Raw genomic sequence first — 23,616 nt, forward strand, 5'->3', positions numbered from 1 at the left:
CCCTTATGTATGCATGTATTCGGCCCAAGGCAGGATTTACCATCTCACCTTCCTGCCTGAGCATGTCGGAGGCCTTTAGAAGCTGTGCAGACAACAGCACCTTCAGCCTGAATAATTTTTTCAATTATGGACAAGCTGCCAAGAGACATGAGTAAGGGCTGAGAGTGTAGCCGTGGGAGGGAGAGTGCAGAGTGGGAGTGGCCACAGTGGGCGGGGCCCCGGGCTTCAGGTGAGCGGCAGGCTGCTGGGCCCCACAGAGTTGCCTCTACACCCAGGTCCTGCGTCTTGCTTTCCTCTTCCCTGGCCGTGCATAACTGTAACTCAGGTAAGCAAAGTGGGGGTAGCAGGGCTGGCGATTTCCCTTTTGGGGGCAGTTCTTAAGAGAGGTGTTTGAGTTGATTCAAGATGGTGAACAAAGTGGACATAATGGATTATTTTCAGGGTAGGCCGCTGTGCTGCTGCCCATCACCCCCACCCCCCACCCCCCAGCACCCAACATGGGCAGCATCTCCAGCTCTCCGTCCTTTGACAACCAGGATGCCTTGTAGGGAGCGAAATCACTTAGCCATACAAGGTAAGACTATGAAGAAATAACTTGGCTAGGAGGTTTTGGTGGTGGTGATGCGGGGAGGGGCAAAACCGTGTGATTCGTGAAGGAGAAAGTAATTCTGAGCACATTTTCAGCCGGTTTCTCGGAATTAAGAATAAAGTTTGCAATGCTGGTTTCAGACAGGGTGTGGTACTCAAAATCTGGAGAAGGTGGAAATGTATTTGAGTCTCTGGCTCACCTTCCTGGTTGCCTTTGTGGGTTTGAGTCAGACTTTTGAACTGTTCTTTCTTCTTTTTGACATTTTAAAGCACCTAGTCGGCATTCACTTACTTGCAACTACTTCTAGGCAGAAGTAGTCTCCCTTCCTATTTCTGGGTTTCAGGATACTTGAAACAAATTACAGATTTCAAGTGTATCCTTGGACAACTTTTCTAACACGTTGGGTCATAGTTTCTTTCATAGATGCTACTGTTTTTATGGCTTCATTTAAGCGTATCATTAAAGATCAAAACTTAACATGCCAGGCTGTTCAGTAGACTTGTTATCAGATTCGCTTCTGATTCGCAAAGCTGAGGGGTCTGAGACATATTTCATCTCAGCCCCTCATTTTGTAGATGGAAAGTGCGGCTCACAGAGGTGTCCAAAGTCACACAGCTTATAAGTGGCACTATAAGTAGAAGTAAAGCCTTCAGACTCACAGCTCGTGGGCATTTCTATGACATCCCGGGTACTCTTAAAACTTTTCCACCCTCTATGCCACTCAGAAGGTTTGAATAGAATTCGGTGGGTCTCAAATCTCAGTCCCACCAGTAGGTGCAAGTGTTTGCTGGGGTTCCTTGATGGGTGAAGAGATGGGAGCTGCCTGTGAACAGGATTCTCCAGAGAAAATGACTCAACAGTTTTCTATCTTTGCTTCCTAATGTCTTGAATCCTGCCAGTGCAGTCTCTCCGGGTTGTGGGTTGACTTTGAGAGTATGCAGCCTCAGCAGTGTTTTGGTCATTCTGGCGTGGTCAGTCTGGCTCTAGATTACTGTCAGGCAGCAGTAGGATGGGTCAGTGGTCAAGGTCAGGTTTCTAAACAAACAGGAGCAGAATGTGTGAGCAAAGCAGACGCTCTCCTGCCTTTGGAAATCAGGCAGTTGACCTTATTACTGATGGCTGTGTTGTCCTTTCCTGCCAATAAAGCAATTTTCATACACATCTAGTCATTTCATCACTTCGTTTAATCCTCATGATATTCTTCCACACGGTAGAAGCTGCAAGATCTCCTGTTTTCTTAATCTGGCTCTGGTTGTTTTCCTCATGAAGTTAGAATACGGACAGCAGAAGCTGTGTTTGAAGGCATTCAATTATAGGTGTTATAATAGGCAAGGTTTCTCAAGGCATCGCCTAAGGACTGGATACACCACATACTTAGAGAGTTTTTTTTGCCGCATTTTTCTTCATCTGTAATACGAGGCAGGTTAGGCTGCATGATAGCCACAATAATCTGACACAGTGAAAAATATTTTAAGGATGAGAAAACTATGCACATAGCTCTGTGTGTGTGTGTGTGTGTGTGTGTGTGTGTGTGTGTGTATGTGTGCATGCACACGTCTATAGAAAAGTGTGGTAGATGGTCTGTAGGTAGGGCGAATATATATTGTTCAAAACACAATGTGTTTGAGAGTGAAAGACTCACTACTGCTAATCTTAGGACAGCAGGCATTCACCGGGCCTGTCCCTGGCAAAGTGGGCCATATGGTCAACCTATCCACAGGGCATGTATCTCACCCACAGGCTCTACAAAGTTGGAAAACCACTGGCTTAGATGCATTGAAAACGTTGGAAATCTTTATGCAGGGCCAGTGACCAGCTGTAAGTCCTTTTCACATTCTAGTGCGAGCATCTCCATTCATTTTGGACAGCTTGCAGTCTGAGTTGTGTCAGTTCTCTCTGGCCCACATTTTTGCATAGCTAACTCCTATTTGTCATTAGGAGTCACTTACTTAGATGTCACTGTCTGAGGGGATCTCGCTGAGATTTCTACTGTAAGTGAGCTTTCTCTTGTGTCCACTTGTGCTCCATCACATCTACCACATGCATCATGCCTCCAGGCTGACAGCATGGTGGAGGCAGGACCCATGCTGTGTTCACCTTTGATTACTTAATGCCTCGCTCAGTGCCGGACACGCATTAGGTGCTCAGTTAATACTTATGAAATGAAAGCAATACGGTATGCATAGTTTGCAATATAAATGGCAATATATATGGCAGACAGAGAATAAGAAATTCTTCAAGTAGGAAAATCAGGTGGAAAAAAGTTGGTGTTGATTAAAAAAAAACAACACATGCAAGGTATGTTGGTATCTCTTAAGGGGAAATGCAGGACACGTAGGAGTCTTGGAGTGCTAAAGGCTTCTGAGAGAACAAAGACCAGCGAAGACACAGTGACTGATTAGGATGGTGGGAAGCTGTGGTCGGATGCACCAGGTTGGGTGCTGGGAGAAGTGAACACCGGATCTGGTTTAACAACTCTCATTTCCTGCGTGGGTGGCCTGGAGAACCACTTCATCTCGGTCTCCCTCACTTTCTTCATCTGTAAAATGAAGAGGTGGACCCAGACTAAATCCATTCCAAGATCTTGTCCCCCTTTAAAGGTACATGAATTAGGACATATTGGTATATGATTTTAGGACATATTGCAAAAAATTAAATGAAAGCAATTAAAAGCAACTTCCCAATAAATCCTTAACAACTTTTTGTTCTTCACTTGCTGCCTTTGTATTATTGCTTAAACTTCCACCTCCCTCTTCTCTGGTTAAAATAAAAGTGACGTTTAAACTTTTAAGTGACAAAAAGATGTAGTGGTTCCTACGTTGGAGCTGTAAACGAGATTCTCTTGATTTGTTATAACCATTTAGAAGGGTTTCATGAAGACCAAAGAAGTGATCTCTGTAACAAAGTGATAATAAAATGAAAAAGGTCTGCAGCAATTTTAGCATTCTGAACACAAATCATTAGATAGGTAACTTTACTATGTAGGAATTGCTCATCTCTTTACTCTTGTACCCATAATTTTTCTGGCATTTGCTATGCAGAATGGCCCGTGTTGGAACCTGACGTATATTCCTGCGGGTGTATTGCTCACATTGCTGAGATCCATTTAAATATTTTGAGTGTCTTGTGGCAGCACAGTGAGGTGACAATTGGCTGTGGCCAAAGTCCTCTCGTGAACTACCTCAGACCAAATCTTCACAGTGTTCTTAGGTAACTTGAGACTAATCACCAAACAGCCAATCACATTTACCATGCACAGTCTGATTAATTATTAGTGGTGATTGTTTGTCCCTACAGCAAGGCCCATGTCCAGACCTTTTCAGACACCTTTGTCAAGCACCAAACAGCATCGTTGTTACGGGACCTTAGCTATTAAGGGCTGTGACCTTCCCCAACCTAAGGAGAATTTTCTGAGAAAGGAGCCAGTCAGCAGGTGGGTGGGAAGGCAGACCTGTTTGGACTCATGCACTGAGGACTCTTATATGAAGGAAGGGACTCTGAAAGGAACGGTCTGCCACCCATGGGAAAGCCTTAGAGGTCAGGTGTGTGCACATTTACATTTTTCAACAGGGACCCAAATCTAAGCCTTGGATTGCAACACAGTGTTAATTGTATTGTGTAATTAACTGTACTTAAAACCACCATGAGCTGTACTCAGAGCCATTTAGATTAAATGTATCTCACAGTTGTACAATAAATGGGTGAGTAATACTTCAGCGGAACAAAATGGTAACACAAACATTTCCTTCCTCTTCAAACCACTTCTAGGTGTTTGCTGTCAGAGTCCCATAGCGGAGCATTTCAAAGCCTTAAACACGGTTTTCCTACACAAAGGAAGTCCTACTTTAAAAGTAAAGTTTGTTATCGTTTATGCAAAATCATTCAAATTGCTCTTCTTGGAGGGTGGTTAAACACATTCTGGGAAGAACTACTTGTGTTTGTTGAAGAGCAGTTGGTATGTTTTCGTATTATGAATGTGATTAGGCCTCTAGCGGAAGCTTTGAGAAGTTTGCAGGGATCTGGGTTGAGGCTTATCCATTTGCTGGAGAAGTCGCTCATGTTGAATTTTAGATGTAGACAAACTCAGCATGATGGAGGTACAATTTGCTTCTGGGGAAAGCCAGACAGCTTGTCTTGAAAGTCTGTTACACGGATTCCCCAAGCCTTTTGTGAAGTTTCTTTTAATTTCCTCATCGAAATACTGGTGGAGACACTCCACAAGCTTCCATTTCTGTCTTACTGCCCTCTGCACATCCTGACACCACACCCGGGGAAAGAATAAGGTTGCATATCTTAAAGAAATGGGAGATGCCTGCCCTGACTTCAGGTTCCCTTTTGTAATAGGTTTTTAATGAGAACAATGACCTGATTTCACCTACCCTATTTCCCTGAAAATAAGACCGGGTCTTATATTAATTTTTGCTCCATTAGGGCTTATTTTCAGGGGATGTCTTATTTTTTCTTGTACAACAATCTACATTTATTCAAATACAGTCATGGCATCTTCTTCTGGAACATCGTCATAATGTACTAAATGTGTCCGTCTGGCTGACGATCTTAACTGGGGCTTGTTTTCGGAGTAGGTCTTATTTTTGGGGAAACACGGTAGCTGTGCTTATCAGGATGTAAAGTGAAGGAGGAAGTTACTGGCGATGACCAGTGAGCATGCACAGGTCAACCAAAAAAAAAAGAAAAAAAAATATATATACATACATACATATATACACACACACATACATATATGTATGTGTGTGTGTATATATGTATGTATGTGTATATATATATATATATATGTATTTGTTAATGAACTTGCTTTTACAGGGTCCAAGATATAGCCTTATGAGTCCATCCTACACATAAGCCATATGTCCCATAAAAGAGAGAATTCTGAAAAAATATTTAAAGACCAGGGACCCATTTCTTGATCTTATTCTTACGTCTTTGCATTTTGAATTTCTGTTCGAGTAGAAGGTACAAAACTAAGATCCTATTCATGCATTTGACTGTAACAGTTCCTTGGGTCCTGGTTGAAGGAAGCCCTTCGTCTTGAGTGATGCTTTGACACCTGGGGGCATGTCCTACCTGATGACCGTCAGTGTCTTATTCGCTCTCCTTCTCTGTACACATGACTGCACAGTACCTGACTGCTTTGGGGGAAAGCTTCAAGCCTTGATCTACGCAGTGGTCACCCAGGGGTGGTAATATCAACCTACGTTCCTTAGAAACATCCTGTCCTGGGGTCAGGCTGAGCCTGGAGAGTCCACGCAGGATGGATCGCCTCCTAGAAAAGGGATATGCCCTGACTTCTCCATTTACCCGGGGGCCTTCAGAATTGGTCAGTAACTACTGGACTAGATAGATAGGTAGACCTTTCATTAGAACAGCAGTTCTCAAACATTTTAATCTCAGGACCCATTTACACCCTTCAGACTGAGGATCCCAAAGAGCTATTTTTCTTTTTCTTTTTTTTTAAAATGTTGATTATACCTATCAGTATTTGCAAATTAAAAATTAAAATTGGACAAAGTTAGAAGTATTTATTTACTAACTGATTACAATAATGTTACAATTACATATTAACATGGATAACAGGTTTTTATGAAAAAATACCTGTTTTCAAAAGTAAAAAAAATGTAGGAAGAAGAGTACACTGTTTCCCATTTCTGCAAATCTCTTCAATACTTGGTTTCCTAGAAGATACGTCATATAACCTCTAGAAAATTCCACTATATATTTGTGAGAGATTGAGAGTGAAAAGACAAATCATGTCTAAGAATTATTATGAAAATGGTGTTGACCTCATGGATAGACTGAAAGGGTCTTAGGGATGGCCAGGGGTCAGCAGACACCACTTAGGGAATGTCTGCTTTGGAATAAGAAGTTCTCAGACAAGCCTTGGAGGCCCACTTGTTCTCTCCACTTTACTAGGCTCCACATTTTCAGCTGAAGCTGCCCTTTCTCTCCTTAACTCCCGTGTTATTTGTTATACCGCTCGTACATCATAGGCAGCCCTGCATTCTACGTGTTTCCTACGTCTCTGCCCAAAGAGAATGCAGACTCAGAGAAGGAGGGACTCAGGTGATCCTTATCACACTGTGTGGTGTCTTCCATATAGTAGGTAATGTACTAACATCAAACACAGGAGCAGCTTCTGTTTATTACATATTGCCATATGCCACGTCCCCTCCTAAGGCACTACTTACTGTATTGGTCTTTTAAGGCTTTCGTAACAAAGTGCCACAACTTGGGTGACTTGTAACAATAGAAATTCATTCTCCGACAGGTCTGGGGACCAGAGGTCTTAGATCAAGGTGTCGTCAGGGCCATGCTCTCTCTGAAAGCTCTCGGGGAGACTCTGTTCCATGCCTTCCTCTTAGCTTCTGGTGTTTCCAGTGACACCTGGAGTTCCTTGGCTTCTAGAAGCATCAGTCCAATCTCTGTCTCTGTTGTCACGCTGCCTGCTCCCTGGGTGTCTTCACAACATCTTCCCTCTGCATGTTTGTCTCTGTATCTTTTCTCCTCTTCTGATAAGGACACCAGTCGTATTAGGTTAAGGCCATTCTAATGACCCCAGCTTGAATAAATCTGCAAAGACCTTCTTTCTGAATAAGGTCAGATTCACAGGTACTCAGGGATGGGACTTCAACATGCCTTTCTGGGGGACACGAATTCAACCCAAAACACTTACTAGTAAATAGTAAACTGAATCACACAAAAGCTGCTGTGATTTGACTGTTTTTGACCTACAAAATTTCAATTTCGTATGGTTTAACTTAAATCCTAATTGAAACAATATGGATAAATAAAACCAGCTCGTTCTGATCAGTGCTGTCAACTGTTCTGACCACTTGCTGAGGAAGAGGTGTGAACGCTGGGCTCCTTTCAATGTCCATTGTGGTCGAGTAGGCCTGAATTTGGAGATTCTGCACAGAGCTGAACACACAGACGACCTCACATGCTGGACCTCTCAGACATCAGGGCATTGGCTCAGAAGTTCGTTCACCACTGGCTTTTTAAATTGCCTTTACTGAAAGTTCCTTCCTCTCTTCTACCCAAGACCATTACTTGTCTGAACAGAATTCTTACTGGGTTGGCAGAATGCAATTGAGGACACTTTAAAGATGCTTGAGAAACAACCACACGCTTCTCCTTTGTTCCAGGCCCACAATGGACGCCCTGCAGCTGGCAAATTCAGCTTTTGCAGTTGACCTGTTCAAACAACTGTGTGAGAAGGAGCCAGCAGGCAATGTCCTCTTCTCTCCAATCTGTCTCTCCACCTCCCTGTCACTTGCTCAAGTAGGCACCAAAGGTGACACAGCAAACGAAATTGGACAGGTAAGCCCCACACTTTATTTCTGCTTTGAGTGGGAATAGAGTTACTAGAACACATAGGCAGTGTGGAAGGAAGAACAAACGGGGCTCTGTGGTCAGAATTGCTCAGAGTCAGAGTTGTGCCACTTTTAGCACTCTCTTCATCTACTTTTAAATGTGAAAGCTTGTTTATCTGTCCTGCAACCCACTTTGAGAATAGGCACCATGTTGTGGTGGAGAACCTGGGGGTCTGCTAGGTAATCACAAGCTTCGCACTAATGAGTGGCCTTTGGCAAGTTACCTGACATCTTTCTACATGTTATATTGTAAGGATCAATCAAGATGGTGTTTATTAAATGTTCCACTGCCAATACCCCAACCAGAAAGAGCGTAAATATACATTCCTGTTTTATGCACAAAATGTATTTACAGCATCATGCTTTGTTATTTTTTTCTTGAGTTACAATTGACATACAATATTATAGTAGTTTCAGGTATACAATATAATGATTTGAAATTTGTATATATTGCAAAATGATCACCCTAATAAGTCTCTTTAACATCCATCACCGTGCATAGTTACAGCCTTTTTTTCTTGTGATGAGAACTTTTAAGATCTGCTCTGTTAACGTTCAAATAGGCAGTACAGTTTTGTTAACTATAGTCACCATGCTGTACATTGCATCCCCATGACTTATTTTATAACCGGAAGTTTGTACCTTTTTACCCCCTTCACCCATTTCTCCCAGCCACACCCCCTCCATTTACTTTTAGATAGTATGTATGCACACGCCCTTCTAATTCCATTCCATTATTCTTCTTATGTTGATCATTCTAGGTTCAACAGAATCTTGTATGAGCTCATAGGATTTAGAAAGGGAACATCTTATACCTATAAATCCCCCCAAAATATGACCCAGGAGATGTGATTTGGGTCATAATATGTGAAGGACTTGCACTTGAAATTGAGTGAACTTGAAAAAGAACCCTTAGTTGTGGGAAGAGGAGCCGTATCTTCTCATCTGTCCTGCTCTCTCAACCTCCCCAGCCCCCAATCCCTACCCCTTCTCCCATTCCTCATTTCTCATCTCCCAGAAGACAAGGGACACAGAAGAAAACTTCCTGGTAGTGGGTCTGTTCTTCAAAAATAATAATTACGGCCTTTTCAGTACATGCAATTGTTCCCTCAGCAGTAGTTCCCTGGCTTCTTTAATTTTCTGGTCCTTTTACCTGTCATGATGCATGAGAATTATGCACTGCCTTGGACCAGCCAATCTGACCCTGCCATGCTGAGGCTGTATGACTCATTGGTGCAATGTGCCCATTTAGTGACATTCCCTGAGGTGTGGCATCTGAGCACCGTTATTATGAGTTAAGTGTGAGGAGAGAATCACCTTATGCTGACATGGTGTTTTGTGGCACTGTGAAACAGATTAGGTGCTGGGCTATTGATTGGAAAAGAAAAGTTAGGAACAAAACAAAAGGATATAAGCCGTCTGGAAGATGGCATCCTAGTTTTAAGTGGCTTAGAAACTAGCCCACCATTTATGGCCGTTGCCTACCATAAATACCACATCAGCCCATTTGGTACTTGTTAGAGCCACTAAAGGGACCAGGTAGACCCTGGTGAAGAGACACTGTCCTGGAATCTGATACCTGCCTAGTGATTGTCTCTCTTGCTATTAATCTCTCTCTTCTTGTCTCTAAATTGGATAGAAATTATAATCCAGCTTCACTCTTTTGCAAGTTCCAAAAGCCTTCTGTGTGAACAATAGAGGCATCATTTTGAAGAAAGGGCAAAATTTCCCTATAGTTCAATCCAGAGAAAAGGATCTTTATGGCAGTGTTTCTCAGTGGGCACAATTTTATCCCTCTCCCCACCCCCCAGACATTTGGCAATGTCTGGAGACACTTTTGGTTGTCACAAATAGAGGAAGGAGTGCTACTGGTACCTAATAGGTCAGGGAGGCTCCTAAGCATCCTTACAATGCCCAGGACAGCCCCTTGCAACAAAGAATTACCCAGCTCAAAATGTCAATAGTGTTGTCTCAGAAGCCTTGCTTTATGGGACAATTGAACCTGGAGATAATGTATTCCCCTGTGGTGGTTGACAGTTACCATGTATCCCCTGCAGTGGGAAGAGATAATGCTTCATGGGTCATGGATTTTTTTTTTTTATTATTTTTTTTGTCTTTACAGGTCCTTCACTTTGAAAATGTCAAAGACGTGCCCTTTGGATTTCAAACTGTAACGTCGGATGTAAACAAACTTAGTTCCTTCTACTCACTGAAACTAATCAAAAGGCTCTACATAGACAAGTCTCTGAATCCTTCCACAGTAAGTGGTTTAAAGCAATTAGCAAGATGTAACCTTTTCCCAGGAGTGCTATTTTCACATGGTCTGACTCACAACTTTCTTTTTTTCAGTGAAACTCATTTCTTGGCTGCTCATTTATGATTTGAGGCTAATTAAAACGAACTAGTCCTAGTGGAGATATAGTTGAACACAGCGGGAATCAATTGTAGTCACATCTTCCAAGTTCAAAATATAAAGAAGCTCGCGGGTTTCCCTTTTCCCTCTCAAACGCTGGCAAATCCTACCCTTCCTCTTAGCTTCCTCACTCAGAGAAATGGAAAATGGAATTGCTAATAAATGCATCTCTACAGATGCAAGACAGCTCCTGCTTTAGACCTTTCCCCCTTAAACAACAGGGTATACAGCCTGGGACAACATTTTAAGTTCTTTTCCTCATTGTTTATGTAGACAGTGTTCTCCTGATGTTTGTCAAAATCAATAAGAAAAATGGGAACTGTATGAATTAACAGTTTTCATCAGTCCCAGATTGGTTTTGTTTGTTTTACTAGGCTGGTCATGTGGATCTCTATATGAGGTAGTTCTGGGTGTTTAATTTCAGCTTTTTTTTTTTTTAAAGGAATCATGTCAAGAATACTGTGGTACCCTGATTTGATCCCAGAGTATATCAAATATTTAAAAAATCTGTATTTGAAACACATAGCCAATATCCTAGACTACATAGAGTTTCATTCTCTATGTTAGAAATATAGAGTTGATTCAGTTTGTGTTTGGATGGTCAGAATTTCAAGCTTTCCAAATCTTGACTGCCAGTTACCTATTTTACCATAGCTTTATTACTTTCTGCAGTCGCTATTTGTTTTTTTCTGGTTGAGGTCTTTTGAGGATTTTGGTCACTAGATGTTGTGAATTTATTCTTATTGCTTGAAGTCACATACACAGAGCCATTTTTCTTTCAACAGTTACCTGGGGAATTGAAAAAAAACTTGACCTGTGAGTGGGGGCCTGGGCAGGGGACTCTCTAGGTGGTCCTTAAGGAGATGCTCAACATTTTGTTGCTGGCAGTGAGGACAGTGGAGGCCTTTTGTCTTGCTGAGGCTCTAATGCTCTTAGGTGGCCCCATCTCTATCCGTCATTGGCAGCACTCAGTCCCCAGGCTGGGTTGCAATTAACAGATCCAACTGGCTCAGGCTGTAGCTGCTCTGAAGAAATTCAAGGAGACTTGAATTCAGACATTAAATCAGCTATGTTTAGTTTGGTTGAACTTCTTTATTCAACATTTGGGATGATTTCAACCAAACCAAGAGTTGTAAGGGATTTTTTTTTTTTTTTTTGAGGCTGCTTTCCTTGGCTCCTGTTGGTTTTATATCCTCTGCAAATTTACTAGTAATAGTGCAAACAAGCCTGGGCTGAGGAGGGTCATCTTCAGCAGAACGACCTGGATGTTGATTAGAAGTGCAAATTCTTGGCTTCAGATCGCCTGAATCAAGATCAGTAGGGATGGGACAAGCATTAGAATTAGAATCACTGTTATGTTCTCCACAGTATTGTCTTTCAAACTTAATGTGCAGACAAATCACCCTGGAATCTTGCTAAAATACATATTCTGATTCAGTAGGTCTGGGTGGGTTGGGCGGGGGCTGAGATTCTGCATTTCCAACAAGGTCCCAGGTGAAGTTGAAGCTCAGTCCTTGGACCACACCTTGAGTAGCAAGCCTGTATAGAATATTTATTTGTTTCATTGAGAATAAGAGTTTTCTGCTCATAGAGTTCTCTTTTCTGTATATTTCTTCCATCCTAAGACACATACATGTATATATTCACATTTTAATGTTTCTGAAATTGGGATCCATATTATAATTGTTGTGTACATTTAGCAAAGTATTTTTCCTCCCAAATTTGATACTAAATTGATGGATGCATTTAGTAATTGATCTTGTCCTAGAATTGAAGAAATAAAACATTTAATACAAAGAAAATTTATTGATTTCTATATGAGGTTTCAATTTGCATAATGGTACAGATTTTGAAAGTGTGTTCATAATAGCAGACATTTAAAAGTCCTTTTGTTAGAACCTTGTAACAATGTGATGGTTTGACTACAGATTATGAATACTTTGTGATTTTATGAACTGGATTTTTTCAGGAGTTCATCAGCTCTACCAAGAGACCCTATGCAAAAGAAATGGAAACAGTTGACTTCAAAGACAAATTGGAAGAAACAAAAGGCCAGATCAACAATGCAATCAAAGATCTCACAGATGGCAAGTTTCTTTACTTATTCTGCTATAAATTGCTCAGTAGACAGACCCTGCCTTTTCAAGTATCTTTCTGTTAAGCATAAGATTGAACACGTGGAGGATTCCTGGGATATTTTCACTACAGAAGCTAAATTCTTGCCTATCAAGCCACTTATTTCAACAACTTGGATTTCTGGGCCTTTCCTTCATCATGTCATCACTTGGCAGAAATTCCTGGCGCTTCAGTTTTAGTCTACTTGCCTTGCTCTCCCACGAGCTGCCACACACCCTCCTGGAGCCTCAGCTGTGCCTCTAACAAAGTATGGCTTTGGGCAAGTCGTGAGACTAGTTTTCCAGTCTGGAAATAAATGACTTGGACTATAACTTGATGTTCCCTGAGGTCACTTTTAGCTCAAAAAATGCAACAAGTATTAAAGAAAAAAGGACAGAGAGTCCTAGGCAGTGAAATGTACAAATAGAAAAAAGAAAGAAAACAAATTGTAGTGGATGGGAACTTGTCCTTAGTCCCACAAATCCACATCTTGGTGAGCCCTCTGCTAGCGCCGGGGTCTCTTCTGCAACTTCTACTAGAGTCTCTTGTTCAACGCTTCTCTCGAGTTTCTCCCTCCCCTGACTCCTCCCTCCATTAAAATTCTCTGTCAGTAGTCCTCCTTGCTAGAAATGAATTGGAGCCAAGACGAGTCAGAGTGCAAATCAGCACCCATGTTTCCCTTCCCAGGAACACATTTGTATTTATACAGGAAGGGACCCTGTGGAACACAAAACACCTGATCGTGTAGGAGTACACAGCAATGATGGATTTTTCTGGCACCACTGCCGTCACTGCCGTCTAGTGAGGGATAATACGGTTCTGAGCAAGGGAGACACATTTCCTGTCTGAATGGCCTTCTCGCTGTGAGGACTCAGGAATGATAGCATCCATGCTGTAACTGCAGCGTGAGGACGTGGCAAGCACGTGGCCTTGGACTCATTCAAGAGCTCAGATTCCAATGCAGACACTGTCACTTAGTAACTGAATAAGTTAGTTTCAGTTTTCTGACCTGTACAATGGGGCCTATGTTATCTAGTTTAATTTTTACCTGGTTATTGTGAGGATCAACTTAGATAATACAAGCTAGCCGAGAATGTGTGATAGCCGAGATAATATATGGTAGTCATAGCCATGTATGCACACACGCACACACACACACCATATATATATGTATATATGTATATATCTCTATATACATATATATAAGTTATTGAAATGAAGTTTCTTTGCCTTCATATGTAAAGAAAAACCTGGTGTAGGTAACAACATCAGGTTAAACAAATTAAAACAATTTTAAGCAAACAGCAGCTCCTGTTTACACGGCCGCGTAACAGTTTTGCTTTTAAGATTTTTAAATAATTGTATTTCCTCCCCAACGGCCTTTGATTTTAAATCTTCATACATGGAAGGCTTTTACTGGAGAATGTAGTTCAATGAGAAGACCTCAGACTTGGGAATCGGGAGCTCGAGACTTACGTTGAACGTTGGCCACTTACCAGCTGCGCCACCTCTCCGGTCTCAGGGTCCTTCAATAACACTGTCACACACTCAACACATCCCATGGCGTTGGCAGGAGCAGTTGCATAATTTGCCGGTCCCTGTGCAAAATGAAAATGCAGGCTCATTTATTAAAAAAGTGTATTAAGGATTTTAAGATGGTAACAGCAGAGCTTTAAACCAGTGCAGGGCCCGTCATGCACAGCCCACAGGCCTGTGAAGGGGTCCCTGGCGATGGTATGAAGCTCCAAGACATATGGTAAATGAAAATGCTTTGCAGAAAGTGTCAGTGCTATTGAAATGTGAGGACATAGTTTTATTAAGGGATTATCACCAGTGAACTGTTTTGGCTCTCGGGGCATTTGAGCAGTACAGTAATGACAGTTGTCACTGAGCCCATGGTGGTGAGGACAGCTATGTTGATGCAAACAGGCTGCCTGCATAACTGCAATGTGGGGAGCAGGTGGAGGCCTGTGGGGTGATGAGGACAAAGCTGTCCTCGTGTCAGACCTGCTTTCCAGCCGCATGCATTAGGAAGCGCCTAGGCCTCATTTTCTGAGCCCCGTTTTCCTTGACTATCAAGTGGGGATGATGATCTTTGCCTTATAGGATCCCTGTGAGAAGTGAGCGAGCGATCCACGTGTAATGCCGAGCACAGGGCCAGGTGAAAAGTCAGCAGCTGTGCCTTTTCATTCCAGAGCACAGGCTTTCAATCCTGAATCCACTCTTGCTCGTGTATCATCTCGGGCAAGTGACTTCCCACCAAGCTTCAGCTTCCTCATCTGTAACATGGGGAGAAACATGTGCTGTCATGGATATGAGTGTCTAGCCCATGGTCTGGTACAGGATGGACATTCAAAAGTGGTGGCTTGTGTTCTCCTTCCTCCTCTTCCCTCCTTCTCTCCTTTCATTCTCCTCCCGAAGGGTCTTTGGTAAGTTGGTTGTGGCAAGATAGAGAGAAAGGAGGGAGGCTGGGCTTCCAAACCTCTAGCTCGTATGGCTCTAGCAGGTGTTCAATACCCAGTGAGCAGACAGGCATGTGAATAGCAGATGTGGTTTGGAAGAATAACCCTGTGCAATTTGTGGTTTCCTAAAACTGTTTGCAGGCCACTTTGAGAACATTTTATCCGACAACAGTATAAGTGACCAGACCCAAATCCTTGTGGTTAATGCTGCCTACTTTGTTGGAAAGTGGATGAAGAAATTTCCTGAATCAGAAACCAAAGAATGCCCTTTCCGAGTCAACAAGGTAGGTCAAAGGGTCCCAACTATAGATCTGAAAAATCACAGCAAGAGAAGGGACCATAGGAATCCACTCCGATGAGGGAAATTGAGGCACAGGGGGCAGCATGCCTTTCCTGGTAGAAAAAAAGAACCACAATCCAGAGACTCTCACTCTTCTCCAGAATGTCCTCAGGGTCTGAGTTGAGTGAGAGCTTATAGAACTTAGAGCCCAGTGAATAAAGCCAAACCACCTACTGGAAAATGGCTACAAATATTTGGGACCATTAGCAAGAAAAGCAAGGAGAGAAAAGGACCAAAAGCCAGCCTCAGAGAGACGCCTTTGGATCATCCTGAAATCTGGGACATTTGAGAATCTCATTCGAAGTTAATCTACTCTTCTGTAATCCGTTTCTCATCTGCTCATAGTGAAGTAAAGGGTTCAGATATTTTAATTGGTAAGATGCTTTGAGGTACTTGTTGGCTATGAAGGAGAAAGTATAGCTTACTCACCTGCCGCTCTGGGCGTCATTATGGGGAGGAACTAAAAACTTGAAGTTTCATTAATACTATTGAGGTGAATAATTGAGGTCATATCCCATGTTAGAAAGAATTCGTGGACATAGGCAAAGTACCTCTCTCTCCTATAAAAGAAACCAAAGAACCGAGACTGGAAAATCAACCCATTTCATTAGAGGATCTAGGAAACCCCAGGAGTTTGTATGATGATGTGACTTGGTCTCATTTGAGGAGATCTGACTTGTGCTAAAAATGTAGACTCAAATGTATACTTCAGTTAGCATCTGAAGGTAGCTTACTTACCTTGTAGCTCCTCTGCATTGATTCTGGTTTTCAGGTTCCTCCCAGCACCTAAAGTACCTAGCATTAATCACTTATGTTTTAGCTAAATATTGTAACCTTAATGCTCGAACACAGGCAGGAAAGACTTTCAAGATACAATTTATACCTGCGTTCACTGGAGTGACTTTTGTTACTTTTTCTTTATATCCATAGAGTTTTGTTCTCATTACTCCCCTATGCCTCCCACCCCTCCCCCCACTGCAAGTGTGCTTTCCATAGTCAATTCTAATTATTTATTTACCTATCTAGATTCCTCATGAGTGCATGGGCTTTTTAAAGGCAGGGACAATGAATGCCTTTTTCATCCCGTTTCTATAATTCCTTGCTCAGGCCCCAGCACATTAGTAGGTGCTCAGCAAAAGTTTGTTGAATGAATGACCAATCCCTGAGGGTCAGTTTGAATAAACAGTCAATGGAAGACTAAACCTGTTTGGCCTTTGTGCCCACCACGGGTCTGTATACAAGCTCCATTGGGCATTGTCCCTGGAGAGGACAGTCACTGCTGAGAGGGCTGCTAACCTCCTCACATTACCCATCCGTCCAGGGAGGGAGCCAGCTCTTCCCTCCACTTCCTCCTGCTCAGTTTGGCTTCCCAATTACAGTGGTCTTCCCCAAGCTGCCTGCCAGGGGCAGGAGTGACCATGCATACAGGGGCACGTCTCACATGCCAGGCACAAAATGTCAGACTCTTCAGCAATATTTGTCACATACAGCTCCTCGGATTTTTACATGTGGCTTTGAAATGTCATTGATCTCTCAGTGTTTCACCCAACAAAGCAATAAAACACGACTCAAAGCTGCGTGGGGACACACCCTCCTTTTGAAGCAGAGGCTATTACTTTTCCTTTGTTTCTTTGGAATTGCTTCTGTCAGCCCCCGAACTTTTTGAGTGACTTTACTAACTGTTCCCTCATGTCCTCGGTGTCTTCTTTAAAGGCTAGACTAAATTGATGAAAGTATATTATTAAAAGTTTAGTGTGGTGCCTATTCTGACAAAGTGGATACACACACACACACACACACGCACACACAGACACACACACACACACAGACACACACACATAGCTATGTATTGCTAACCTAAAAATACAAAGGGCTCATTAATTTGCCCCTCTTACAAGAGAGAGGACCAATCTTTGAGGTGTTTCATGGAACTATAACAAATACAAATCGATGTGTGTGTGTGTGTAGATATGTATGTATATATGTGTGTATGTATGTGTGTGTAGATATAAAAGCATATGTCGTTGTCTTTTATGGGAATATATATATGTATATATATTTGCGTGAATTGAAAAGCAAGCAGCCCAGATTTCTTCTGCTTCTATAGACGGAAACCAAGCCCGTGCAAATGATGAATCTGGAAGCCACATTCTGCATGGGCCACATCGACGGTATCAACTGTAAGGTCATAGAGCTCCCCTTTCAAAACAAGCACCTCAGCATGCTCATCCTGCTGCCCAGGGATGTGGAGGACGAGTCCACCTGCCTGGACAAGGTGAGGCGGGGGGCGGAGCGCAGCCGGAAGGTCCCGCCCACGGGGGCAAACCGAGGAGTGAGCAGCGCTGTGCGGCTGTGAACAGGGGCCACAGCCCTGACTGATGCGTCACTAGCTCAGTCGTCTCCAAGGGTTTTGTGGTCCTTTCTGGGTCCTCCTCTCTAATGTTCAAAACAGCCAGTATTTATCTGGCGCTTCAGTGTGCCAGGAACTGTAAATTCCCTATGCGTACTTAACGATCTCATTTGATTCTCAGCACAGGCCTAGGGTTAGAACCTATTACCATAGTCGTTCACCCACAAGGGGATTGAGGCGCAGAGGGATAGGTAACTGGCTTGGCCACATAACTAGTCAGTAGTTTGTAGAATCGTATTTGAGCCCAGGAAGTTGGAATCTGTGTTCTGAACTCTAGGCTACAGTTAACATATTATTAACATAGTACATGTGTTACAACTGATGAACCAATAATGATGTGTGATTATTCACTGAAGTCCGCAGTTTACATTAGGATTCGCTCTGTGTTGTACGTTCTGTGGGTTTTGAAAAGTTCTTTTAATGCATACACACATATATGAGATTTTATTGTGCTCCATATTTTATGCAGGTTATAAGAGGCACAGCCACTGTCTGTGGATGGCCTTTCAGCTTCCCCTCACCCTGTCAGCCTTGACCTGCTGCTCAGGGCCTGCGGTTCCCCTCAGCCCTCCCCTCCCAGCTTCCCAGCTTCCCTCCACCTGGGCGTGGGTCCTTGGCCAGGAGCAGGAGGGAATATTTGAGGAGCCCAGGGGTCTCCCACTATATTTCCAGTCACTTCTCAGTGACTCCCTGACTTTCCAGAGGACAGTCTTACTTGGTCACCATCTTCCCTGTTACTTCACTTATCATTATGCTTCATCCATCACGTTGTTCACTGAATTGTAAGTCCTGTCTATTCTTTTATTCATTGTTCTCTTCTTTGACTCTACTTCATGCCTTGGTCTCCTTTTTCTCTTTCAGCCATTGTTCAGCTGTCATGCGCTTTACTTATGGACCTAAAATAGCCTCATACCATTTTTTCCCCTTATTAACGTACAGAACAAAAGGAGCAATTTAAGATTTGTTGGGTTCAGTGAAGAATTTTATGACTAAACCATTTTATGCTTCATTGAATATCTCTCATTTCAAAAACATTTAATAAAAAATTTTGCTTAACCCAGTATTTCCAAAATACTATCATTTCAACATGCATTCACTATAAAAATCATTAATGAGATATGTTACATTCTTTGTTGTTTTGGAAATCCGGTGTGTATTTTACACGTAGCGCATTTCTCCGTCCTCACTAGCCACATTTCAAGTGTTTCATAGCCACACACTAGCCACTGCACTGGATAGCACAGATTTAGAGGTTTCCTATTATAGTAGGTGAATATTTAGTTTTTATGCAGGTTAAGAACATGGTATGTTATTAGTTTTCAGATTTAATGAGGTATAAATGACAAATAAAATTGTAAGATATTTAAAATGTATACCATGATTTGATAAACATATAAATTATTGAAGAATTCCTACCATCTACTTTATTAACACATCCATCTCCTCACATATTTATGTTTTTTACCTCTGACTTAAAAAAAAAACATCTGAAATGGATGTATTCACCACCTATTATCTTAAAGAATAGTCATAGGTCAAATTCTCATTTCAAGCAAGCGTACTTTAGTTTTAATTTGAGTTACTGAATTTGGTGACATGTCTAGTACATGCATATTCTGGTAGATGAATTTACTGGTAGAGAAATCAAAATAAGCATTCAAGAAACATTATGTATAAAAACGCTTCTAATTTATATTTGTTTCGCTATTACTTAATGCACCATCATAATCCATGCATTTATTTCTATAAAGCTACTCTATAACTTAAAAGAAATGCCCTCATAAATTTCAGTACAAAAAGACCATCGTTGCAGTGTGGGGAGGAGAATTTTAGGTAGTAGACCATTTATAAGAGAAATCAGTCTCATACCAAAACTGCAGGGCCAATTCCATTTTTGATGGTCCATCTGTACTGTTTCGAAACTGGGCTCACAGTGACACTTTATGTTTTGCATCAAGCAGGTACTCTTTTTCAACTGGGAATAAAAATTAAAAAAAAAATTTCTTCCCTCTTTTGTCCTTCAGGTTGAAAAACAACTCAACTCAGAGACACTCTTGCAGTGGACCAATCCCAGCACCATGGCCAATGCCAAAGTCAAACTCTCCATTCCAAAATTTAAGGTGGAAAAGATGATTGATGCCAAGGCTAGTCTGGAAAACCTAGGGCTGAAAAATATCTTTAATGAAAATACATCTGATTTCTCTGGAATGTCAGAGACCAAGGGAGTGGCTCTCTCAAATGTTATTCACAGAGTGTGCTTAGAAATAACTGAAGATGGTGGGGAGTCCATAGAGGTGCCAGGATCACGAATCCTACAACACAAGGATGAATTCAATGCCGACCACCCATTTATTTATATCATCAGGCACAACAAAACTCGAAACATCATTTTCTTTGGCAAGTTCTGTTCTCCTTAAGTCGCAGAGCCCAGGTGAAGTCCCACCTGACTTCTCTGTGAATTCTGTATCCAGAGAATCACTTTCTAAATGTGATACATTGTTAATATTGCTGGATAAGGAACCCTCTGGTACTTGTCATATGCAGCCCTCACACTAATAGGCCCATCTTTTCTTTTGTTCTCTCCCCCACCCCCCATAAAAGACAATGCTTGGAACGAAAAGCAATCACTCCAGAGGAGAAATATATTCATTATTTGTCAAACTATCTAGGGTTATGGGCAGGAATACCGTCTTTCACAAAGAAAATTCTTACAAGGAGGATTTTAGTCTCAGAGATTTGCCTCCCTTCCCTGGGATACAGAATGTTCCAGACATTCCCACTTTCCTAAAAGGCTAAAGAAATGTGCTTGGGATCCACAAAACTTTCCTGGCTCCCATGAAACTTGGGCACGTGTTCAGGCTACTGTAGGGCCACAGGTCTGTATGCTAAACCCTGTGGGACAAATGCTTTCTTCAAACTCTTGATTTTTTTGGGTTTTAGAAAGATAATATGTTATGGAACTCCACTGATAGAGTCCGAAGCAACACCTTGTAAATCAATACCTTACTATTTCTGCCACAAATCGTAGAGTATTGACACAAAAGGGACAGAACTCTACGTAGCCCAGGAGTGTCAGCGTTTGCTGACAAATGTGTTTGCCATCAGCTTATGAACAAGCTTTGTTTTCAGAACTTTTTGAGACTTCGGAATGTTGAGTAAGGAATTGCAGACCTGTAGTAGCTGAAGTGCAGCCCCCTGAAGGGGAAGTTCAGATCTAATTAAAAATGCACTTTCACTTTTGATAGACTGCCCATCTGGTCATTTGGTTGGTGATAGAAGGCTGGCCTGGGCTTCTAACTGACTCAACAAGATTTTGGATGTGTGACAACCAGGGACTTAAAATGCAGAGGGACTCTCAGGGTAGCCAATAGAAGAATTTCATGAGTGTTGAAGGAACTCTTTGTCTAATGTAATAGTGGGCAAGGGAAAGGAAGTTACACCTTTAGAAAATATAAGTTGCTGGAGTGTTCCCACTGCTTTGACATGTGTTTTTTCCAAGTCTCTGGGTTTAGTTACTGTAGACAGCTCATCAGTAACTTACATTAATAGTAATTTTAAAAAGTTGGTCTGGTCAGTTCACTGTGCTGCCAGTTCAAATATTAAGTCACCATCACAAGAGCACATTTACTGAAAATTTTGTGACAGTCCCTCCCTCACCTCTTCTCTGGCGTTCCTTGTAAATAGTTTAACTTTTTTTTTTTTTTTTTTTTGCTCTGAAGGGTCAATATTCAATTTCTTCTATGCTATTGACAATAAAATATTATTCAACTACATGTCTTGTTTTTTTATCCCATAAAGTTAGATTTATTTTTGGAATAGAACCAAGCGATCTATTTACAAAAGCATTCCTGTATGCAAATGCTTTTTGTGTGGGGATTGATGTAGAATAAGAAGGAATAAGAATAATACAGCTCCTATTCCCTTGTCTTCTGTTTTCCCTGCCAACCCGCTCTTGCTTCCTCCTCCCATTCTCCGTCATCCCGGGGAGGAAAGGACCAGGGCAGTGCTTGAAGGACTTGTAGCTGCACACAAGTGCGTTATGAAGTGACGGGCCACGCAGGAGGACGTGAAACTTTTTTCCAGCCTTTTTCCCGTTGGGCCCTGCCTCAAAATGTAATTTTATCAAAGAAGCTGTATATGCTTAAAATATATTCTTTTTTTATCAAGTACATTGTTCTCAATGTCATGTACGTTTGTTTTAAATTACTTATGGTGTCCCTGAACCTAATAGTCAATACCGCCCTTTTCTTGTCCCTACGGTGTGCTCAAAGAGTGTGGTGCCCCTCTTGCAATAAATGTTGAGTACAAAAAAGGACAAATGCCCCACATTCTGAAAAGACCATGTGTGCGATATTGCTGGGCGTGGCCCAAACCAGGTTTCCCCACTCTTGGCTCATTACCCACCTTCTCTGGGTCATGAAATAGAAAGTGGGGATGACTGTGAAAAAGCTTAATGCGTATTTAGAGGACGGGAGAGATTAGTGCCTCTTTGAGCCAAGTGCTCAGGGAACCTAAAGTGCCTTTGGAATTTAGAAGGCACTGAATTTTTTTTTTTTTTTATTAACTCTTGCGTGGGATAGTCTAATCCAGTGGTTTTTTTCAACCAGGGGCAATTCTGCCCCCTAGGGGTCATTTGGCAATGTCTGGGGACATTTTTGTTCTCATAACTAGGGAAAGGGGTGCTACTGCCATCTAGTGGATAGAGGCCAAGAAATTTGCTCAATACCCTACAATGTTCAGAACAGACTCCCCCTTGCCTCGCGCCCTGCCCCCGCCACACACACAACAAAGAATAATCACAGGAGGCCAATGGTGTGGAGGTTGAGAAACCTGGTACTCTACCCAAAGGACAGATGCTGGCTGGAGGGGTCCCAAAGGCAGAGCAAGGAGAACGGGCTAGAGAGGGAGTGGAGGTGGTTACTTCTTTGCTGTCACTACAGTGAGATGTGGAGGCAGTCTGACTTGGTTATTTTGAGACTCTGCTCAAAAGGTCTGCCCAGTGAGGGTGTGGGGTCTTCAAGGAGCCCACAAAAGCACCCCGTGAAAAGGAGCTAACGTTTGGTAGCTCTCACAGTGAAGACTAGATTCCAACTGCATCAGTCAAGTAAGGTCCTTTACTTCCTGAGCTCTCCTTCCTTCGCTGGCCCCACAGGTCCTGTGTTGTGCGGAGGGTAGGAAGCCCACCTCCACTTCCTTCTCCCTGTGGGGCAGTGGGTTCCAACCAGCCCTCAGCTGTAGTGGATGGACAAGCTTTCAATCAAAAGATAGACCGATGTTCTGATTTAGATGGATTCTGGGCTTTTGTATGTCTGAAAATGTCTTTGTTAATCAATGAAAGTCACTGGAGAGCATGTAGTTTAGAGGATTTGGTTTAGGGGTAGGTAGAGTCAGCTTGGAAGGGCTTTGGAGGAAAGACCTAAGCTGCCTGTTCCTAGCACCCTGCCTAGTCCAGTTCACCAGTAAACTGGTTGTAGGATCATCTCATTTAATCATCACAACAAATAAATGAAGAGAAAACCACGATCCCATCTTATAACTGAGGATCTGAGACACAGACGAGATATATAATCAGCTCTAGGTCACAGAGCTAATGAAAGCTGAAGGCTACGTTTGAACTCTGGCAGACTGAGTCCTGCTAGAGCTCGAACCTCTGTACTTGATGTCTCCATTCTCCAACTGGTACTAACCCTTGACAAATGGCCGCTGAATGCACCTGGAAGAATTCCCCTCTCCTCTGTACCTTCTCCATTTTGAAATTTCCAAATATCTGTCTTATCCCAGCAGTCCTTTTTTTCCTCAAACATTTCCAGTTAAATCTAACACGGTTTTTGAAATTCTGAGCTTTTTCTACAGGGGTCATATTCAGTCAACTGTATGCCATTTGCTATTCACAGCAGAT

At 42.3% G+C, this 23,616-nt stretch overlaps 1 protein-coding gene across 2 annotated transcripts; it reads left to right on the top strand.

Annotated features, from left to right (window-relative positions):
- The first annotated feature begins 202 nt into the window (after positions 1–202).
- On the top strand, positions 203–21,748 carry SERPINB5 (serpin family B member 5). 2 transcript variants are annotated; one of them, XM_033135623.1, is made up of 7 exons: positions 203–325; positions 7,750–7,924; positions 10,100–10,237; positions 12,360–12,477; positions 15,109–15,251; positions 17,415–17,582; positions 19,742–21,746. In XM_033135623.1, exons 2-7 carry the CDS (start codon positions 7,757–7,759, stop codon positions 20,132–20,134), a joined length of 1,128 nt encoding a protein of 375 aa, XP_032991514.1. In that variant the 5' UTR covers positions 203–325; positions 7,750–7,756; the 3' UTR covers positions 20,135–21,746. The 2 variants fall into 2 exon arrangements, with proteins under 2 accessions (XP_032991514.1, XP_032991515.1); XM_033135624.1 differs by lacking the exon at positions 203–325 and adding an exon at positions 486–574 and having other exon boundaries at positions 19,742–21,748.
- The last annotated feature ends 1,868 nt before the right edge of the window (positions 21,749–23,616 follow it).

The sequence above is a fragment of the Rhinolophus ferrumequinum genome, chromosome 19 (genome assembly GCF_004115265.2).
Source record: "Rhinolophus ferrumequinum isolate MPI-CBG mRhiFer1 chromosome 19, mRhiFer1_v1.p, whole genome shotgun sequence".
Classification (NCBI taxonomy): domain Eukaryota; kingdom Metazoa; phylum Chordata; class Mammalia; order Chiroptera; family Rhinolophidae; genus Rhinolophus; species Rhinolophus ferrumequinum.

What these genes read in the sequence shown, in the direction of transcription:
- SERPINB5 (XM_033135623.1), top strand. Translation starts at nt 7,757, where the DNA reads ATGGACGCCCTGCAGCTGGCAAATTCAGCTTTTGCAGTTGACCTGTTC. An exon ending in CAGCAAACGAAATTGGACAG is followed by an intron (nt 7,925 to 10,099) that starts GTAAGCCCCACA and finishes TTGTCTTTACAG; the next exon opens with GTCCTTCACTTTGAAAATGT. An exon ending in AATCAAAGATCTCACAGATG is followed by an intron (nt 12,478 to 15,108) that starts GCAAGTTTCTTT and finishes AACTGTTTGCAG; the next exon opens with GCCACTTTGAGAACATTTTA.